At 37.8% G+C, this 22,831-nt stretch overlaps 1 protein-coding gene across 11 annotated transcripts in view; it reads right to left on the bottom strand.

The window, feature by feature from the left end:
- Positions 1-22,831, bottom strand: part of RALGAPA1 (Ral GTPase activating protein catalytic subunit alpha 1) — a 197,483-nt gene that overhangs the window by 46,890 nt on the left and 127,762 nt on the right. For all 11 annotated transcript variants that reach the window (XM_030885023.2, XM_030885024.2, XM_045287770.1 and 8 more), the window contains 2 exons: positions 16,993-17,116; positions 5,340-5,495 (listed from right to left, as the gene is read on the bottom strand). In XM_030885023.2, the coding sequence (XP_030740883.1) occupies positions 5,340-5,495; positions 16,993-17,116 (280 nt within the window). The remainder of the gene's footprint in view (positions 1-5,339; positions 5,496-16,992; positions 17,117-22,831) is intronic.

The raw sequence follows: 22,831 nt of genomic DNA, 5'->3' as shown, positions 1-22,831 counted from the left end.
TAAGTGAAAATTATTTTTAACCATTTTCCATCAATTTTCCTCAGGTAGAGGTAATTTATAGAACAGTTGGCTTGGACTGGGGTTATATCAGGATTTTTGATATGGTGGTATAATATTTCTGAGAGACTTTTCTAGACAGAATCTTTAATTCGTTCAAAAAGTATAGTACATATTATACAAAATCTGATGCTACTGCCCCGAACCTTAAAAAAGGCTTCTCTTCACAAGACAAAAGTGCTACACTTAAATGGGTCCAAAGACATTTGATACTTATTCTGAGGATCTTTAAAATTATAAGATTACCACATATTATATATTTTTAAAGTCATAGCTAAAATTAAATGGATATAAATGATTTTCTCCTATTAAGTTTAAAACAAAGAGCCAAAGTCATAAATAATTCTAGCTTGCCAGAGGCATGGCTATTTCTTTACACTGACTGTCGACTATCTAATTTAATTAGAGGTATTAAACTCCATGCTGAGGTCAACAAGCTTTACTTCCCTCAATATTAAACTTCAACCAGAGCTCATTAATGTGCCAACTGAATGGATTAACACACCTAAAGATATATGTACCTAGGAAAGAGGGGACAATCTAATGATATCCAATTGTTCACAGCCTCAACTTATTATCACTAATGTGGAATTTATTAAATTCAGGAGAAAAAATACCAACACAGAAAATTTTTTATTAAGAACTGGTATAAGACAACTTGCTGCTATATTAAGCTTAAACATTTAACCTTCTGTCAAAGAGAATTTTATGCTAAAATAGAGCTAAAATATAAAAGTGCTATTATTTAGATAAATCTTTCATACTAAAACAATGAGGAGCACATTAAGGGCAAGCATCACAAAGATTAGAGACTTCGGCAAAATGGCAGACTAAGCATACAAGTTACCCAGACCTCGACCACAAAAACATGCTACCTGAGCCCTCTACAACAAAATGAGACTAGATTAAATAGATATGGACGGTAATTTTGGAAACCTGACCTTCAGAGTAAAGGTTAGAGAAATGGATTGAACACCGACCAAAAGATAGAAGCTAAATAAGAGTCAAGAGAGGAGACACACGGAAATGGTGAATTATCATCTGGCCAGAACTTTTGCAAAGTGTTTAATCAGGACAGTAAACTGACACCACGAGCACCTTCGCTGGTGGCTGGGTGACACTCCCCGAGTTTATTCTTCAAAGGTTTCTGGTGACCAGAAACATGGCTAATCCCAACCGCTGAAATAGGTCAAAACTCAAAGCAAACTCACTGTATTAGAGTCGATTTCCACCCATATCAACCTTATAGAGCGTTTTCCAGGATGTACATCTTTTTGGGCCAGAAGCCTCATCTTTCCTGGAGGAGGGGCTGGTTTGGTTGGTTTAAATCATTGACTTTGTGGTTAGCAGCTGCAGGGGCAGCGATTCTTCTAGCCAAAATCTTGAACTGCCATAATTTCATAGTTTTGTGATTAATTACTATGCTTAATTATGTTCAGTTTGTAACCGTGAAAATACATTCTGCATATCAGATATTTGCATTATGATTCATTACAGTAGCAAAATTAGTTATGAAGTAGCAACGAAAATAATTTGATGGTTGGGGTCACTACAACATGCGGAACTGTATTAAAGGGTCCCAGCATTAGAAAGGTTGAGAACCACGGCTTTAGTTGGTTCCAGATTATATGCTACCTCTTGAAATGACTGAATGTCGAGTGATTCTTTTGGTATAGTGACTCTGTGCTTTTTCCATCTTCTTTTATTTTTTTAAATCACTTTATTGAGAGCTCATACAGCTCTTATCACAGTCCATACATAAATCTATGGTATCAAGCACATGTGTACACCTGTTGCCACCACATTTTCTTTCTACTTGAGCACACGCTATCAGCTCATTTTTCCCTCTCCCACCCTCACTCATGAACCCTTGATAGTTTATAAATTATTTTTTCATGTCTTACACTGACCAATGTCTCCTTTCACCCAGTTTTCTGTTGTCCAATGCCCCAGGGAGGAGATTATATGTAGATCATTGTGTTTGGTTCCCCCTTTCTCCTCCCCCACCTTCCCCTTCTGGTATAGATACTCTCATTATTGTTCCTGAGGGGTTTATCTGTCCTGGATTCCCTATGTTTCCAGCTCTTATCTGTACCGGTGTACATGCTCTGGTCTAGCCGGATTTGTAAGGTAGAATTGTGCTTAGTATAATGGTGGGGGAGGGGGAAGAAGCATTAAAGAACTAGTTGAAAGTTGTATGTTTCAGTGCTATACTGCACTCTGACTGGCTTGTCACTTCCTTGTGACCCTTCTGTATGGAATGTCCAATTGTCTACAGATGGGCTTTGAGTGCTCACTCCGCACTCCCCTTCATTCACATTGGTATGATTTTTTTGTTCTGGGTCTTCGATGCCTGATCCCATCAACACCTCTGCATGATGGCACAGGTTGGTGTGCTTCTTCCATGTGGGCTTTGTTGCTTCTCAGCTAGATGGCCACTTGTTTATCTTCAAGCCTTTAAGACCCCAGATGCTATATCTTTTGATATCCAGGCACCATCAGCTTTCTTGACTACATTTGCTATGCACCCATGTGAGAATCACAGAATGCCAGGTTATTAGAACAAAGTTTTCTTGCATTGAGGGAGTACTTGAGTAGAGACCCAATGTCCATCGGCTACCTTGATATTGAACATATAAGTATATGTACATAGATCTATTTCCCTATCGTTATATATATTTACCTATGTACATGCCTATATTTAGACCTCTATAAATGCTCTCTTCCTCCTAGTTCTTTCCTCTATTTTCTTTTACTTTCCTCTTGTCCCACTATCATGTTCGGCCTTCATTTGGGTTTCAGTAGTTACCCTTGGTTACATTACCCTTGATCAAGCCCTACCAGGCCTCCTACGCCATTCCTCTCCGTTCATTTTAGATCACTTGTTGTTTCCTTGCCCTTGGGTTTGTTAACACCCACTTCCTTTCTCCCTGCCTTCCCTTCTCCCATGTTCCTGTTGGTTTCTCCTCCGGATTATTTATCCTACCTACCTTATCTAGATAGACTTGCAGAGATAATAATAAAAACAACAAAAGAAAACAAAACAACAACAAAAAGAAAAACCTATAAATTGTTTGTCTATTTGTTGATCTGTAGGAGTGTTTTCCAGTAGTCTGAGGGGTGCCACGCCCTGCCCCCCAAGCCTATTTTTAGTATTCTCGGGGTACTTCATTGCTTTGCTCCCCTTGTTGCTTGGTTGCATACCTTTAGCTTTTCACCCCGTTTTCCATCTTCTTTTGATGCTTCCTGCAGTGCTCAATATTTTGCCCACAGAAACTTTCCAATACTGCAATTCAAAGTTTGAAGTTTTTCTTTAGTTTTTTCAATTTAATTTATGCTCAGTGTATTCTTCCTTTGAACTTTTCTGTTCAGCTCGTTGACATCATTTCTTTCATTTACCTTACCTACTCTATAATTGAGAAAGTTCAGAGTCTCTTCTGACATCCACCTTGATCTTGTCTTTCTTTCCTCTTTTAAATGACCTTCTGACTTCTGCATGAATGATGTTCCTGTTGCCATCCACATTTCATTAGGTCCTCTGTCATTAGTGCCCAATGCAGCAATGCTGTTCTTGAGAGCTTTCGGAAATTCAGGCAGGATAGGCTCAAGATCACATTTTAGGTTTCATGGACTTATTTTCATTTTATTCAGCTTCAACGTGAATTTATATATGAGCAACTGATGGTCTGTTCCACAGTTAGTCCCTGGTCTCATTTTAGTCGTTGATCTTCTCAAAGATGGAGTTCATTTAATTTCTGTGTATTCCAGCTGGAGAAACCCACATGTAAAATTGCTCTTATTGTTGAAAATAAGACTTTACTATGAAGTGGTTAGTCTTTCAAAATTTTATCATGTGGTCTCCAGTTTCATTCCTATGAAAGACCATATTTTCCAAATATAGGTGATTGTTTTGAGCTTTTGCATTCCAATCACTAATAAATATCAATGCATCTTGATTGGATGTTTGATCAATTTCTGTCTGAAGACACTGGCAGAATTCTTCAATTTTAGCATCATTAGCTTTAGTGGTTGGGGCATAAATTTGAAAAATAGTTGTATTGACCGGATTTCCTGCTATGTGGGCAGATATATTCTATCACAGACAGCACTGTATTTCAAGACAGATCTTGAAATGTCCTTGTAGCCCAGCGGTTCTCAACCTGTGGGTTGCGACCCCTTTGGGGGGTGTCAAACAGCCCTTTCACAGGGATCGCCCAATTCAGAACAGTAGCAAAATTACAGCAATGACGTAGCAAGGAAAATAATGTTATGGTTGGGGGGGTGGTCACCACCACATGAGGAACTGTACTAAAGGGTTATGGCATTAGGAAGGCTGAGAACCACTGTTTTAGACGATGAATGCAAGGGCATGCCTCTCGAATCTGTTATTCACAGCGTAGTAAGCCATATTACTTTCTGATTCCAAATAGGTAATACCAGCTCATTTCAGCTCACTATAAGCCTAGAATGTTGATCTTTTAACTTTCCGTTTCATTTTTAACAATTACCAATTTTCCTTGATTCATACCTTGTACATTTCAAGTTCCAATTTTTAATAGGTTTGTAGCAGTTTCTTTTCATTTTGATTCGCACCCCATCAGCAAAAAAAAAGGTCTCAAAGGCATTCATGTAATTATGGTCAACTGTTGTTTGAGAAGGCAGCTCTTTCTCAGTCCGACTTTGAGTGCCTTCTGACCCGAGGGGCTCCTCTTTTGACAATGTTCTGCTGCTATGCATGATAGTATCTGACAGTGTTTCGATGCTGTCCATAAGGTTTTCAGTGGCTAATTCCTCCAAAGTGGATAGGCTATTCCTTCTTCTTAAGTCTGTAAGCTTTGCTGAAACTGGTTCACTTTGGGTGAACCTGATGCTATGTGAAATACCAGTGACAGAGTCTAGCATCACAAGCCACCATAGTATGTATGACAAAGTGACAGACAAAATTGTTAATTTTAAATAACAATAATTATTTTTTGTCCTGTGTTAGTGTTTATTTAAATTTATGATACAGCATATGCTACATTTTAAGTGATTTGTAATAATTAGTTGTTTTTGAATCAATATAAATGTCATTAATTTGGGAATTGAAAAGTAATATTATCCATTTAAATAGAGATTTTTAAACTTGTCGTATCATCTTTTTGTTCCTCTATAACAATATAGCTCCTGAAGATAGTTTTGGTTGAAGAGGACTATGGCCAAAAATAGTACTAGATCAACGATGATATTTTTATTTTTATATATTTTCTTAATTACTAGGATTTAAAATTCAAAGTACTCACTTTCTTGGTCAAAGAGTCATCAGAATCAGAAGGCATTCTTGTGGATACATGGAATATTACTTCCACTGTGGAGGTAGCAAAATATGGAGTGGTCAGTCCTGTGCTTTTGTTCTTCTGTAGTCCTCCCATAAAGCCACAATGGTTTGTAAGATTCACCTAGAAGCAACCAAGAACCACATAAAGCTAATCAATAAAACCTCTAAACTACTGAAAAAGATCCAATTAAAATTCTCACTGTGAAGAGACAATGGGAACAAAGTGTTTTGTGTATACCAACCAACAATTGACCTAAAATTATTAATTAGAGCTGATCCTCACACTGCTATTTTTTTCTTAAGTATTTGAGGGTCTCTAATTAGTAGGATTTAATTAAGGAAGAATCAACTGCTCTGTACTATGTGTCTTTTGTTAGCATACTAGGCGTTAATGGTACATTATAAAGGATGTGTGGGGACATTTAGGCCAGGGAACAAAATAATACAAAAAAAACCCCAAAAAACCCCAAACCCCAAACGACCAGAAATGACTTGGAGTAAAGTAATGGCAATTTTATAATTAGGCAATTTTATAATTATAATTTATAATATAAATGATTAGGTGCGTGATAGATATTCAGCTAACTCTCTTTTTGTTTGTAAATACTCAATGGTCCAGAATAAAAACATAAAAATGCAGAATTTAATTACCCTTCAAATGCTTTTAAAAATTACAGATTAATCTGTGCATTAATATTTTAAAATATCTTATTTTCCCTTGTTATAAATGTAGTATATATTAATATCAAGTTCATTGCATGGGACAGTATCCCTCAAACTTGTATAATGCTCAGAAACTAGTCACTGTTTTCACTGTAGAGAACTGGGGAAACAGGACAGGAAGGAGAGTGAAAAGCATACAACGTGTCATGTCTGTTCAAAGAAAACCATTTATGCATATACTTAAAAATAATAAAATGTAATTATTTTAAAATGGAGAATCACAAAACAAATCCCAGCACCCTATGAACTGAACAGGTCTCAAATATCAGAGTCAGTTACTCATGGCTGCTCAGGAAAGACTAGTTTTAATGGCACTAGTATGTCTAAATCTTTTATATATTTTTTCAAATTTTACTGTTTCAGTCAGTAATATATGTACGTATTTAAAAATTCATAAGATACTTTAAGAATAGCACGGACAGTCTGATCTCCCCTGACTTTGTAAACTTACTACCATGGAGTTGATTCTGACTCATGGCAGCCCTATAGATCAGAGTAGAACTGTTTCCTGGATTGCAAATCTTTATGGGGCAGAAAGCCTCATCTTTGTCTCACAGAACAGCAGTGCACAGAACCTAGTGCTACCAAGGCTCCTTCTTGACTTCAAAAGGGACAAGGAGTATCGAACTTACTGCCCTAGGCTGATTCCGATGAGGTTGAGGTCAGACAACCTCCATTTCTTTCTTCTTTTAATACCAACTCTTAGACCAACCATCCTTTCTAATGCACTCACTATTATCTGCTGGGTTCAATAATCCATTGCAATAGGCAAACAGAATTCAGTCCACACTCGGGACTATAGAGTTCATTAAGGAAATGAACAGGTTACCATTCAGGACAGAAAAGGCACAGTTTTTTGGTCAAGACAGCCTCTTCCCAGTCATTCTCATAGGCAGGCCTCCGGCTGGCTCTCAATCGCTCAGCCAGGCAGCTCCATGGCCTGTGCCCTGCTTGGACATGTCCAAAGGGTATGTCACTCTGCAACTGTTGTCAAATATCAGTTAACTATTATTTCTAGACTTGGTGTTATACCAGTACCTGGCTATCTGGTGACCGTCGCTGCACAGTATGCTTTAAAATCAGGAAGTGAAACCTCCTACTTTGCTTTTTCTTTATTCAGGGCCTCTTGCTATTCCACATAAAGTAGAGAATTGGTCTTAATAACCTGTAATGAAGGCTGTTTGAATTTTGACTGGGATTGTGTTGAAGTTATAGGTAATGCCAGTCAACCCACATTTTGGTACCTCAGGTGTTAGGCTTACTTCTAGGTACATTTGACCTGATTCAAAAAATGGCACCAGTTTTCCCCTATCACCTTTAGTTTTTGAGATACAGAACATATGCTCAACTACCAAAAAATCAGGATATTTTAATGTAGTGTTTAAATTAATATCATTTAACCAGGAAATATATTAGTAATTAAAAGTATACTACATGAAAATTTAATTAATTCTACCAAAAGCACAGATTTCTAAGACAAACTCTCCCGTCATTCGACACTTCAGAAGCTCTTTTTCTAAGACTTCTGAGAGTGACCTGCCAGGGCAGCCTCGCAGAAGATCCCAACAGTAGTCTGTTATTACGTGTGCATCTCATCTTCCTTGGTATCTGGTTTCCAGTTTTTGTGTCTTGGTGAAATCTTCCACCTTGCTCTTCCCTTAAGTCACCAAGGTTCTTTGCAAATGATCTAAGTAATAGCAGATAATGAACTTTCATACTCACGCTACCGCCAAACCTACTGAAATGAAAGAGCATATCCTATACTAATTGTGTAGTTGTCTGTCTTCTTATTGTCAAGAAGATTTTCAAAACAAGAACAAATGAAGACCAGGCACATGATTCAATTTCATTCATTGACACTATGAAATGTGGGCTATTTATAAGTTATCTGATTTGAAGTGTGAGCTATTTATAAGTTATCTGTAGACTTATGAAATGTGGGCTATTTCCTGCCTTCGGTTTTTCCATGGTAAGCCCAGGTAACATATGTGCTATATACTTAAGTCGTCCAACTGTCTTTATTCAAAGCTTTTACAAATGGTTGCATCAGGCCTAGCTTTATATGTAATGGTGGTAACATTCTATCTCATGCTACCAAAAGTTCATTGATTACATCGTGTAATCAAATGACTATATATTCCCTCAGAGGCCCGTCTTTTCTCACCCAATGTTCGTGTTTGGTTCTACTATCCCAAAGATATAAAAAGCAAAGGTACTTTATGCAGCCACTTTGTTGATCAAGAAGCAAATTAACCATCTTCAAGTCCACACAAACCATCCACTGCCATTACTGGTAATCTATCTCTTCCAAGACTAAAGAGATGGCCTTGGACTCTTCTTTCATCTTGGTGGAGTGACTAACTGGAAAAGAATTATATTTGCCGCCATTATTTAAAAGAACACAATTCAAATAATGTTTTCAATTGTGGATGAAAAGACACCATTCACATGGGTTATAATTTGAAAGACGAATTTTCTTCAGAAGGTTTTTGATGTCATTGCAGAATACTAAGTTGCTGTTTTCAGTAAACAATGGTAGTAAATTTTCTCGCCTTGGATAAAATGTAATTTCTATACGAAGGTGAAATACATTCTTTTCCTTTAGTTTGGAGGCAAGGAATTCAAAAGGGTCCATGGAAAGATTTAAGACCCTGATCAGATCACTGAATTTATTCTGGTTAAAACGTTCACTGTGTGTAGTTTCTGAGATACTACTGTCACTGCCCCTTCTTTCTTTACCTTGTGTGATATCAGACATGCTAGACTCACCCTCTGAGAACTGTGACAGCACACAGAAAGGGGGAATGGGTACAAGATGCAAGTGCAGACCAGTGTGCATTGCAGGAAAACAAGCAAATAGCTGTGAAACAAAGGTCATTGTACGCACAAAAAATGTGGGTAATTGAAATATGTAAATTTCCCCCTTCAAATATGAAAGCTTGTTATGAAATCCTGATTCTGCAGAGATCTTTTAAAGAGTAAATTAAATTTTTATAAAATTCATATATAAGAAACTAAAGCTAAAGTGGTCCATCCAGTGCAATTTTCTAAATCAGTACCCCAGATAGCACCAGAAACAGGTATAAAACCCAAGACACCAGGAAAAAAATTTTGTTGGACTGTGTAATTTGGGGTAGTATTGACAAAATATTAAGTATTCCAATCCACCAACATGGAGCACCTGTCCTTTTATGTAAGTCTTTAAGCCCTTTCAACAGACTAATTTTTTTTCCAGATGGTTACTGATCATAAGCATTTAAAAATTTTAATACATAATTTTATTTGGGGCTCTTACAGCTCTTAAAGCAATCCATACATCAGTTGTATCAAACACATTTGTACACGTGTTGCCATTAACATTTCCAAAACATTTTCTTTCTACTTGAGCCCTTGGTATCAGGCCTCCTTCCACCCCTCCTTATGAACCCTTGATAATTTATAAATTACTTTTATTTTTATATTTTACACAGTCTGCTGTCTCCCTTCACTCACGTTTCTGTTGTTCATCCCCTGGGGGGTGGGGAGGTGGGGAATTGTGCGTCGATCGTTGGGATCGGTTCCCCCTTTCTCCCTCACCTTCCCCCTACCCTCCTGGTATCACTACTCTCATTATTGGTCCTGAGGGGTTTATCTGTTCTGGATTCCCTGTGTTTCTAGTTCTTATCTGCAGCAGTATACATGCTCTGGTCTAGCCAGATTTGTACAATAGAACTGAGGTCATGATATTGGAGAGGAGGAAGCACTAAAGAACTAGAGGAATGTTGTGTGTTTTGTTGGTGCTATACTGCACCCTGGCTGGCTCGTCCCTTCCTTATGGCCCTTCTGTGAGGGGATCTCCAATTGTCTACAGATAGGCTTTGGGTCTCCATTCCAACCCGCCTCGTTCGCATCAATAGGATTGTTTTGGGTCTTCTGATGCCTGATATCTGATCCCATTGACACTCATGATCACACAGGCTAGTGTGCTTCTTCTATGTGGGCTTTGATGCTTCCCTGCTAGATGGCTGTTTGTTTAACTTCAAGCCTCTAAGACCTCAGGCACTCTATCTTGTAGTGGCCAGGTACCATCAGCTTCCTTCACCACATTAGCTTGTGTACCCATTTTCTTCTCCAGCAATCGTTATCAGGAACGTGAGCATAACAGAATACCAGGTTATTAGAACAAAGTGTTCTTGCATTGAGGGAAGACTTGAGTAGAGGCCCAATGTCAACAGACTAATTTTTTTACTTGAATTTTCTATCTTAAGATAATTATAAATGCACATGAAGGTGTAAGACATAGTTAAAAGAGATCCATATATTCATTGCCCTGATTTCACCAATGAAAAGTAAGGTATAATATCACAACCAGAAATTGATGCACATTGACCACTTTCTGAACCCTATAAATAATGCTGCTGTATCTGTAAACAAGTTTTTGAGTGAACATGTGTTTTAATTTCTCTTAGGATGGAATTGCTAGATCACGTATCAGAAGTTCCACTGGGCTGTATTCTAACGATTTATATTGCCACCAACAGTATGGAAGAGTTCTGATTTCTCCTCACCCTAGCCCACATTTATTGCTATCTGATTTTTACAGTTTAGTCATCCTGTGCTGTTGTTAGCAACCATCAGATCAATCTAACTTATAGTGACCCTATATACAAAGGAATAAAACACTGCCTTATCATGTACCATTCTCACAACTGGTGCTGTTTGAGCACATTGTTGCTGCCATTGTGTAAATCCATCTCCTGGAAAGGATTCCTCTGTCACAGATCCTGGACGTTTTCTTTGAAAAATGTGTATTACTGTGACTTAGGTGAGGTTTACAGATTAAATTGCCAGTTTTACATGACAACTTATACATTTATAATTCATACACATTTTGTTTCAAATTATCCATTGCCACCCTCTCAAAGTACCATCACTTACTCTGATTTCTCCCTGTGTTTCTTCTTGCCATTCTGCCTTCTTTCCTAACCCTTTCAACTTTCTTGTGGGGTATGCTCCCTTATTTATAATTTTATTTAAAGAGAACATTAATTCATAAATGGGCCAACAAAACAAAATAAAATAAAACCCACTGACATCTACTCGATTCCAACTCATTGCAACCTTTTAGGGCAGTGTAAAATTGTCCTGTTGATTTCTGAGGCTGTAACTCTTCATGGCAATAGAAAGCCTCATCTTTTTTCCCCGAAGAGGACCTGGTGATTTCAAACTGCTGACCTTTGCAATTAATAGTTCAACCCACTATGCCAGTAGGGCTCTTTTAAACAGTACAAGGACAAGAGAACTACAGAGACACACCATCCAGATGAAAACAATTAGGAGGAGGTCATAATTGTGTCCAACAGTTTGCTGAGGTACAGAACTTTAAAAGGAATGGGGGTGCTGGGGGCCGGGAAGAGGGGCGTCAAAGAAAATGGTCACAAAAAACCTGGTTGGCAGCTGATCATAGTTACTCGTAGGTCTTCTGAATTGTGGTCAGGGCCATGACTGGGACACACACACTGTTCGACAGAAGAGCTTACGATGTTGGTCTACTGGCTTGATCTTATCCTTTACCGGGCACGATAACCTTTCCAGGGACTATGAGACGAAGTCTTGCCCCCTCGCTTCAAAGGAGCACTGTGGATGTACTTTTCCTATGACAGATGAATCTGTTCGTTTGGCATTCCATGGCAGATTGATATTCTTCATCAACACCAGAATTCAGACGCTCGATTCTTCTGCAGTCTTTCTTGTTCGCTGTTCAACAATTGCGTGCATATGAGGTGACTGAAAAGATTACAATTCTTCTGCAGTCTTTCTTGTTCGTTGTTCAACTATTGCGTGCATATGAGGTGACTGAAAAGATTATGATTTATGTCATGTACATTTTTGGCTTCAAAATAACATCTTTTTTTTAACACCTCAAAAAGAGGTCATTTGATTTCTTGAATGCTGTTTCCATGAATATTGATTGTGGATCTAAGTAAAATAGAACCTTTGTCAACTTCAATCCTTTCTCTGTTTATATCATAATACTTTTTATTGGTTCAGCTATGAAGATTTTTGTCTTATGTTAAGATGTAACGCATACTAAAAGTTGTACTCTGAACTTCAGCAGTGTAAATCCTCTTCACTTTCAGCAAGCAGAGTGTATCATCTGCATAGCATATGTTGCTGATGAGTTTCTCTAATTCTGATGTCATGTTCTTAATATAGTAGTTTCTTTGATTATCTGTTCAGCATATAGATTGAATAATTACGATCAAAGGTTGTAACTCTGACTCACACACTGGTCCCGATTTAAAACCATGCCGTATTTTTTCTTCTTCTGCTTGAGCGATTGCCTCTTGGTTTATGTACAGCTTCCACATGAACACAATTAAGTATTCTGGAATTCCCATTCTGCATAATACTATATTTAATTTCATCTCCTCTTCTGAATCTGGCATGAATTTCTGGTATTTTCTTATCTATATCCTGCTGATAATATTTTAAAGTTATTTTTTTTTTAAATTTTACTTGCATTTGCTATTACTAAATATTGTTTGATAATTTTCTCCTTTTATTGGATAACTTTGGAATGGGCACAAATATGGGTCTCTTCCAGTCAATTGGCCAGGTAGTTTTCTGCCAAATTTCTTAGCATAGACTACTTAGTTGAGTATTTCAGTTTCTAGGTCATTTCCTCAATGTTTTCATGCATTAGCCATCCTAGTGGATAAGAAAAGAAGCCCGTTTGTGCTCACATTAAATCCTAGCTCCAACTTAAAAACAATTAGTTCTTATATCATAGCCCTGTTTGATACTCACCTTCATGAAATGATCACTGAAGATAAAGGTGCTACAGCAAAGTGTGGTGAAGAAAGTAGATGGTGCCTGGCTATCAATCAGAATAGTGTCTGCTGTCCTAAACATTTGTATTTAAACAAGTAACCATCTAAGCGAAGAGTCAAATAAGTCCCCATGGAAGAACACCAGCTTGTGTGATCCAAAGATGACACTTACAAAATTCGATATGGTGAAGAGAAAAGTTATCAGAGCTAAAATTATGAACACCCCATTTGTAGAAGGTAATGGAGGGCAGTGGGAACCCAAAACTCATCTGCAGAATGCCTAGTCAGACTGAGCTGCTGGCAGATCCACTCTAGTCACAAGCTAAGAGTCTCAAACAGGCAGAGACTACAGTAATCTTGATTATGATGAACTGAACTTGGTACTTGGCCACATGACCTCCCTGGAGACACGACTTGAACTTGTACTGGGTGCAAGTATCTCCTAGTTGTTCCGTGACAGAAATTTCTTCCCATGCTTTTTGAATACTGGTCTTTTCTTTCTCACATATTATTTGTATTTTTGTCTTTATACTATTATGATTTTAATCACCTTAGGGCGATTTTGTTTTTTATTGATTTCTGTTGGGTTTCCCAGCATGAAGCACAGGAGGCGTGGATGCATCATAGTAATAACAGATACAAAGGTTTATAGGGTATGCAGGAGTGGAGTGGTAATAGGGAGGGAATGGGGATTTCAGGAGTAAATAATGAAGGCGGGAAGGGAGAAGGACACCAGAACTGATTGTGATTGCACAACTCATTTCAAAGGAGATTGAACCATGGAGGGGAATGCTCTAAAATTGATGTGATAATGATCGTACAATTCTTCTTGATATGACTGAATGATTGAACTAGGAAAAAATAAAATAAAATAATTAAGTAAAACATAAAAAAAGAAAAGAAACCCGGTGGCACAATGGTAAAACTCCTATCTGGTAACCGAAAACAGTGCTTCAAATCCAATAGCTGCTTGATGGGAGAAAGATGTGACAGATTCCTCCTGTAAAGAGTTCAGTATGGGATTAAAAGTTATTGTTTCTCTGCATCCAGAGCAACAGGGAGTAATGAAAATCAAAACTCACATGGAAATAATCAAATCGATCATGCAAACATACTTTCCATAACCCTGAGACAAGATTAAGATGGTGACTAGCTACTACAACCAATTGCTTTGAAAAGGATCACATTAGAAGGTCCTGGGTACAATGGAAGAAAAATGTAGAACACAACTAAAAATCACAAAAGAGAGCAGGCTTAAATTGGATGAACAGAGACTGGTAGGGGCCTCAGAATTATGACCGTTAGTCACCGTTTAGGTCTGGAACTGAACTCATCCTTGTGTTAGAATAATCAATCACTTAAAATAAAAAGGGCAGCAGGGTTAAGCAAGGAGGAGGAGTGGAAACAGCAAACTCGAGAAGTAGAATATGTGATAATCCACTGAGGGAACTAAAATGGGTGAGCTGAAACCAAATGTGTATAAACTGTTGGATGTAAAACTAATGATCTGCTCTATAAGCCTCCACCCAAATGAATCCTATAAATACATGATTGCTATAAACTTCAACTGAATTTATGAGAACTGTTTTTTATTTTGGGTTAGTACCAACTCGATGGCTGTGAGTGTGGTTTTTAAAGGTGTAAATAGTTTTTAGATACATGTCTTTGACGACTAATGTTACGTATCCTCTCCTATGTGTATTGTCCTTTTATGTATGTGTGTGTATTTTTCCTGAGAAATTCCTGTTCAGATCTTTGTCTACTGTGGTAGTTACATAATCTGGTGTCAATTTGAGACTTGAGAGAATTAAAGTGAAGGCGTGGAGTCTAGTTTATCAATTGAGTTATAGCCAATGAGGCCTCTGTGTGGGCATGGCCTTCTCCTGAGAATTCTGGGAACTCTGGGATTTCCTCCTTGGAGGCGGGGGACACTCTCTCTCTCTGCTCACTCCTTGAGAGACACTCTACTGACAAGACACATGGCACTACACTGATAGACCCTGTGCCCTGGGAACTGGAGGAGCCAAATGGTGACCCCTGTCAGTGCTGAGATGCTCCTACTGCCACTGTACCCAGACTTTGCATCCACTGGCCTGTGATCTTCCTGCATTCGTTGTCATTGCATGTGTTTCCTGAGTCTGAAGAGGGCTTTGTAGATTGGTATCGGACATATGGCTTAATAACAGACTTATGGACTTGATCTGGACTGGATTGGGGTATTTCCTGAATATACAATTGCTCTTGAACATAAACCTCCTTCTTATACAACTATGAGTGTCTCCATGAATTTGTTTCTCTAGTTTACCTAGACTAAAACACCTACCTTTTAATCAAATTATGGACCTTATTATTGAATAGCATTAAGTTTTTTTTATATTATAGATACAAATTCCTGAACACATATATGATTTGCAATTATTTTCTACAACTTTTGGGGCTGTATTTTCATTTTGTTGATAGTATCCTTTGAAACACAAAAGCCTTAAATTTGATGAAGTTCTATTTATCTAATTTTCTCCCTCATTGCCTGTGCTATGATATCCTAAGAATCCACTGCCAAATCTTGAGACCATTAGAGTTTACCTCTGCATATCTTCTAAAAGATTATTATACTTTAACTCTTACATTTAGACCTTTGACTAAATTTTGACTTAATTTGTATAAACAGTGTGAGATAAGAGTCTAATTTTATTCTTTTGCATATACCTATACACATGTGCTTGTATAATTGGTTGAAAAGACTGCTCTTACCCAGTGAACGGTCTTGGTATTCTTTTCAAAATCAGTTGACCACGGAATCATGTTTATGCTTCTGGACTCTTAATTCTGTTTCATTACCTTGTATGTTTGTCATTTTGCTAGTGCTACACTGTCTTAATTGCTGTTGCTTGAATAAGTTTTGAAATTAAGAAGTATGCACTTTTCTTTTAAATTGTTTGGCCTATTATAGTTCCTTTCCACTTCCATATTAATTTTTGAATCATTTTATAGATTTAAAAAAAGAAATTGTCAGAGTTACATAGTTACAAATTGACATATTATGTCAACTTGAAGATATATAAAAGTGAAGGGGTGGTATCCAACCTGTCAATCAGGTCCCAGGCTGATGGGGCTACTTGTGGACATGGCTTTCCCATAACGACATGCAGGACACCTTCCTCTTTCTCTGCCCTTTCCTTCCTGCTGGCTGGCCACCATGGATGGCTGCTGGAGCCCTTCCATATTTCCAACAACCTTTGATCCACACAATTTTGCCACCACTGGCCTGTGATGCCCCTGCATTCTGCATCATTACATATGGCGTGAAGAGGGACTGATAGACTAGTACTGGACTTAAGGACTTGAGTTGGACTGGGCTGAAATGTTTTATTTATATGCTTTATATCAGTAGTAATAAGTAGTTACTTCTTGATATAAAGCATTTTCTTAAACATATGAGGGTATCATTTCTCATATATGAGTGGATTATTTCTGTGGTCAACCCAACCTAATACAGAAATCAACTCAGATTGAGATATAGATTCCAATGAATCATGATTCTCATGATTCTATGGTCAATTATCGATCACTTAGAGCAGGATTGCCATCTTAACAATATTAGGTGTTCTACTTCTTGCTTTGCTATCAAGGAAGTCTCAGGAGGAAGCCCTCCCCTGGGAGGAATTCCTCTTTTTTGTTGCCAATGCCCTCCGAGACAATTTAAGATTCAAGAGGGGAGAAGAATGAAGGTTAGGAGGTTGAGGAACTGGAAACCAATTTCCTTAAAACTAAACATAGTCCCATAATCCCTGGGAAACTTTTATGTAGTTCTAAGGTAGATATCTACTTTGAAGTAACCATTACTCTACAGATCAGAACTACAAGGAAAATTTGGATCTTCTAAATCTGTTGGTACAATACACTGACATTATACTCAAAGTTCCAGCCACTGTTGTCTTTGTAGATGAGATGTGAGGTAGAAACTTTAACTTTAACTAGCCATTAAAACAATGCTTGTAAATAACTAAGGTATAAAGAAACAATTAAAAAAAAAACAAAAACTCTTCCTCTCTATAAGTGTTTGATATAATTTAAAATCAATACCTCCCAGCCAAGACCAGCTACAAAATCCTCATAGGCTTGACTTCCTCCTGTATTGGTGAGAATGGAGTGTTTATCTTCTTGTCCTTCAGCAACATAAAATACTGCAATCTTGTGGGTCTCTCGGCTATAAAACAAAAGATTACATAATTCACTTATTCTTCATGTATTCAATTACCTGATAATTAAACATTATGTATAAAGTATATGGCAATTAAAAATTAAAAAATACTTAGATTTTATAATCAACAGAGGGAGCTGAACAATTTACATAAATAATTATAAATATTATAAAAGCTACAAAAATGGTTTTGGAACAGAAGAACAGCATATGATTACTTTTGACTAGACAGAAAGAAACTTTAAAAAGTCAATATCTGAGCTGAGTAAGGAAAGTAAAAAACAAGTTGTCTTCTGTCAACTCTAGTAAATTGGATTGTATATTATAACTAAGTTGGAGTAAACAGATGAGTGAGAAATGATCCATTCATTTAAGATGCTTACACTATAGAAGAAGAATGGTATTGCTGTTTTTAGGTGCCAACAAGTGACCCTATGTACAACAGAACGAAACTGCACGGCTCCTCACAATTATTCCTATGCTTGAGCCCACTGATGCAGTGTCATTCCATCTCTTTGAGGGCCTTTTTTTTCACCACTCCTCCACTTTACCAAGCATGATGTCCTTCTCCAGGGACTGGTCTCTCCTGACAACATGACTTAAGTATGTAAGAGGAATAGCTTGTTGTCCTTTCCTGTAAGGGGCACTCTGGCCTTACTTCTTCCAATACAAATCAGTTTGTACTTTTAGCAGTCCATGGTACTTCCAATATTCTTCTCCAGCACCACAATTCAAATATATCTATTCTTCTACAATCTTCCTTACTCAATGTCCAACTTTCACATGCATATGAGGCGATGGAGAATATCACAGTTTCAGTCAGGTGCACCTTTGCACTTAAAGAAAACATCCCTGGCTCTTCAATACTCCAAAGAGGTCATGTGCAGCAGATTTATCTAATGCAATACGTTTTTTTATTCGCTTGACTGCTGCTTCCATGAGCACTGCTTGTAGATCCAACTAAGAGAAAAACCTTGACAACTTCAACATTTCTCCATTTCTCATGATGTTATCTACATAAAATTCCATGTTATGAAAAAAGTGCATGGATTCTAAAATTTTTTGCACCAAAATAAACTTGTGCAACTCATTACAACATGTCTAAAAAGCATTTAATTTGCTGTACTAAGGAGGATAGACATCAATTAAAAGAGTCCTTCTCAGATCAGCATGAATACTGCTAAACCTGAAGCAAGAACCAACACCAAATTTATACTGAAGCCTTGGGTAGAAGAATGGTGAAATCACTGATACTTTACAAAGTTTATGGAAAAATATCCCTCCCCCAAGTTAGCAATTCACAAATGAATAACTCAATTTAAAATGGGACAAAAGGATGTTGAATAAGAAGTCTAACATAGTAGACCCCCCCCTGCAATTATTTTTTAGTAAAAAGTTAAACTTGCTCATGTTCTAACTGAAAAGGACTGATGATTCATAGCAGAAACATCACCCAATAGAAATATAATTGATTCAACTCACTAATTCTGACTGAAAAATTTAAGTTGAGTAGTTTCTTCTCAACGGGTGTCAAATTTCTTGTGCCTGGGTAGGTGTAGACAAAAAGTAGAACTTTCAACGGCAATTTTACAAGTGAAATCAAGATCCTATAGCATTTTCTCCTAAAGAATTATAATAGGAGAGGAAATGTGGCTTTATCAGTATAATCCTGAAGATAAAACCCAATCAAAGCATCCAAGAAGTAGAAGTGACCCAGTAGAAGGAAGAGCACATTAGCCAAAAGCAAACATCATGGCAACACTGTTTTGGATGCTCAGGGCATTTTGCTTTGTTGACTTTCTGGGCCCCCAAACAATAATATCTGCTTTTCAAAATTATCATTTAATTTAAAATTCTTATTTACTTTTGTGTTAAGCCATCCGTGTGTGTGTGTGTGTGTGTGTGTGTGTGTGTGTGTGTGTGTGTGTGTTTTAATAAGCAGATCTTGTTCTTTGGTTCTCCAGAAAGTCATCAACCAAAATGCCTTGAGAATCTCTGAAAAAAACAAAAAACCAAGCAGAAAGTTGCAGATGACAGTGAAAGCCCAAAACCTATTCAAAGGATTCCCCCAGGTGGATTAAGCCTCTGGTGAACCCTCTCTGACTGTGGGCAGGGGCAGGAAGACCTGTGATCAGGAAGGATTACTGCAGCTGGAGTTAGGTCAAAATGTGATGCTTGGCCCTTGCTCTCTCTCTTGATCCAATTTATAATTGCTCCAGTTTTCAGTATTTTACGCTTTGTTTTCGGCTGAAGTTTTTCTATGTCATTCTGTCATTTTTGTTAAGCCATTTGTTTTTATTCGGTCTTGATTTTGTATGTTTTTCGGTAGATTAAACCCAGATCAGGGGACCCTATAGACACAACTGAATGAACAGATCCAAAATGACAAGGGAGGCTAGTGGGAGATGACGAGCTAACAACAGGAGTACAAGGAAGAACAGGTGTCCTGCCAAACCACTATTGCAGGTTTTATTATCAGTAAGTTAAAATCAGAAACAAAGATGTTTTAGCTGTTTTCAATAATGCCAATACTTTACTTAGCCAAACTCTCAGTTCATCGACGCGTTTTTAAGATAGTCTAGTAAAAGCATTAAAATCTAATTTGGAGGCAGATAACAAGACTTCCAAAGCAGTAGAATAAGAAACCTCTACTTAGCAAAAATTTTACTGGTCAAAAGTATTTTTAAAAACTCATTTAAAGTTTCTGGAAGTTGTCCTAAGGGCATACTGAAATTAGAAAAACATTCATTTTTTAAAAAAATCTATAAAATACCCGAAGACATTTAGGACACAACTTACTCCCTTCCCTCATGTGTACTCAGCTTATGTAACAGAAGCTTTATCTTGGGCACTCTACTCAGACCAAGAAGACAGGGTCTCCCTCTCTTCCTGCTCCCACTTCAGGGCATGGCTTCCAAGGAGAAGCAGATTGTTGGTGGCACTTCTCATGCCCCTCAGCCCCAAGTTACAGATACTCTATTTTAAGCAGGTGTGGCAGAGAGGACTGGGTTTCCCTTCCCTCATCCAGTGCCCTATTTGAGGAGGACAAAAGCTCTAGGTATGAAAGGCTGTAAGTTTCATTCACTCTTACATTAGCTTACTCATAAGAGCAAAAAAAGGCGCACACCAGGAGGGGTAGGCTAAGAAAGATTTCCCAAGTGTCCACATATACCGTAAAGGTGGCATATAAGAAAACAGATCCCTGAAACTGCTCAGGTGCAGAGAGATTCTTCCCAGGGACAAAGGTAATTACATGAATTATATGATTAAAAAGAAACCCCACACCACTGCCATCAAATCGACTCCAATTCGCAGAGACACTATTTGCCAGAGTAGAACTGCCCCTGTGGTATTCCAAGACTGTAAGTGGTTACAGGGATAGAAAGTCTCATCTTTCTTACAAGGAACAGCTCGTGGTTTCAAACTACCAACTTTATGGTTAGTAGTCCAATGTATAACCTACTACACCACCAGGGCTCCTTAAAAACTATATTAGCTCTGTCTAAATGTACTGACTATTTGAAACAGAAATTGGAAACTTCCGTGGCTAAGCCATTGCTGGAAACAAAGGACATTTTGGTGGAAAGCTCCATGGCACATCAAAATAGCAAAGTATCCAGAAGTTTAATAGCGGGAACCAGGGGGAAAAAAATTGCCAAGCAAAGTTCTCCTGGGATCACATCTAGCTCTGGCATTGAGAAGCTTGTGCACATACACTAGGTGCATCTACTCAGAAGCAAGCAAAGAAATATATATATATATATAAGATATGAAAACATTACTTATGTCACACATAAAAAAATAATAATACACTTACTGCCATCAAGTCAATGCTGACTCAGCAATCCACTGTGTGTTTCTGAGACTGTTACTATTTATGGGAGTAGAAAGTCCAGCCTTTCTCCTGAGGAGCTGCTGGTGGTTTAGAACTGCAAACACTGAGGACAGCAGCCCAAAATGTAACCACTATATCACCAGGGATCCTAGACTCAAAAAAAATATTTCAAAGCCTCACTGGTAGAAGGGGCTTTTGAACCTCTGATAAAACACTGAGAGAATAATAAGCTATTGGGATTTGGAGTTAAATCCTAGAAAGCCAAGCTTAACAATAATACCCAGCCATCCCTGGCAACCTGGAAGACAATATTCATGCCCAATGGCTATACTCTCTCTAGAGTGACCTCAAAGCAAGGCTCCAGGAAACCAGTCCTTGGTTGGAGCAAAAACATGTGAATTGCTACATCTTCAGGCTACAAACACATCAAATAGTAAATAGTAAAATCTAACTGATTAAAAGGTTAAGCCACAAACTCTAATCATTAATTAGATCATTCTATAGTAGCCCCTCAGAAATCAGGCTGAGAAACAAACAAAAGTTATGACAGACAAGAGGTGTATCTAAGCAGATAAGACCAGAAGCTACGTGCTACAGGCATTAGTTCACCGGTCACTAATAAAGGAACAAATGACCAAGCAAATTATCACTACTTTGCTTATAAAAAGACCTTTGCCATCTAGAGAATTCCAACTGAGAGACTACAATAGACTAAAATTACCTCAATGGATTCCCAAGGTTGTAAATCTTGTAAATCAATGGGCATGAATACTGGGCATGAATTTATGAAAGCTGACTGCCACACCTTTGTCATACAGCCGGTGGGTTTGAATTGCTGGTTTTTAGGTCCTTTCCCAGGGACATATATTTTGATAACATATTCAAAGTACATGAGATGAAGTTTCACCATCCTTACTTCTAAAGAGCACTCTAACTGTACTTTGTGCAGACAGATCTGTTTGTCTGGCAGGCCTTTCAACATTCTTCCTCAGCACCACACTTCAAATGCACCAGTTCTTCTGTGGTCTTCTTTATTCACTGTCCAAGTTTCACATGTTTATGACGCAATTAAAGACATTATGGCTTGGGCCACATACACCTTACTCTTCAAAGTAAAACCTTTGCACTTAACACTTTAAATAGGTCTCATGCACATTTTCCCATGCAATATGCCATTTGATTTAGTGGCAGCTGCTTCCATGAGCAGTGACTGTGAACCAAAGCCACAGGAATTCCATGACAACTTCATTTTCTTTCTCTTTATGATAAATCATGATGTTGTCTATTGGCCCAGTTGTGAGGACTTTTGTTTCCTTTACAGATTTGCAATCTATAATGAAGGCTGTAGTTTCTTATCTTCATCAGCAAGTGCTTCAAGTCCTCTTTGCTGTCAGCAAGCAAGGTTGTGCCATCTGCTTATCATAAGTTGTTAGCGAGCCTGCCTTCAGTCGTAATGTACATACCTTTTCCTGGTTTTACACCATGTAGTATTCCCTTGTTCTGTTAGAACAACGGCCTCTTGGTTCATGTACAGCTAGGTTCTGAATGAGCACAACAATGTGTTCTGGAATTACTATTATCTTCAATGTTAATCAGTTTGTTCTAAACCACACAATCAAGAAAACTGTGAATATGCCCCCGCGTAGTCAATAAAACACAAGTAAGCATTCTAGTGACCTCTGCTTTCAGTCAAGATCCCTCTAACATGAACAATGATATCCTTCATCCTCTGTCTGGCTTGAATTTCCAGCAGCTCTCTATTGATGCACTGCTTCAACCAATTCAGAATTATCTTCAGCAAAAACTTTATTTATGTATGTTATTAGAAATTTTCCACATTCTGTTGGGTCCCCTTTGGAATGAGTACATATAAGAATGTTACATGC

Source organism: Echinops telfairi, unplaced genomic scaffold (assembly GCF_000313985.2).
Source record: "Echinops telfairi isolate 266 unplaced genomic scaffold, ASM31398v2 ScPeMD7_18;HRSCAF=68, whole genome shotgun sequence".
Lineage (NCBI taxonomy): Eukaryota > Metazoa > Chordata > Mammalia > Afrosoricida > Tenrecidae > Echinops > Echinops telfairi.
The sequence above is the reverse complement of the archived record's forward strand: the minus strand, read 5'-3'. Positions and strand labels throughout refer to the sequence as shown.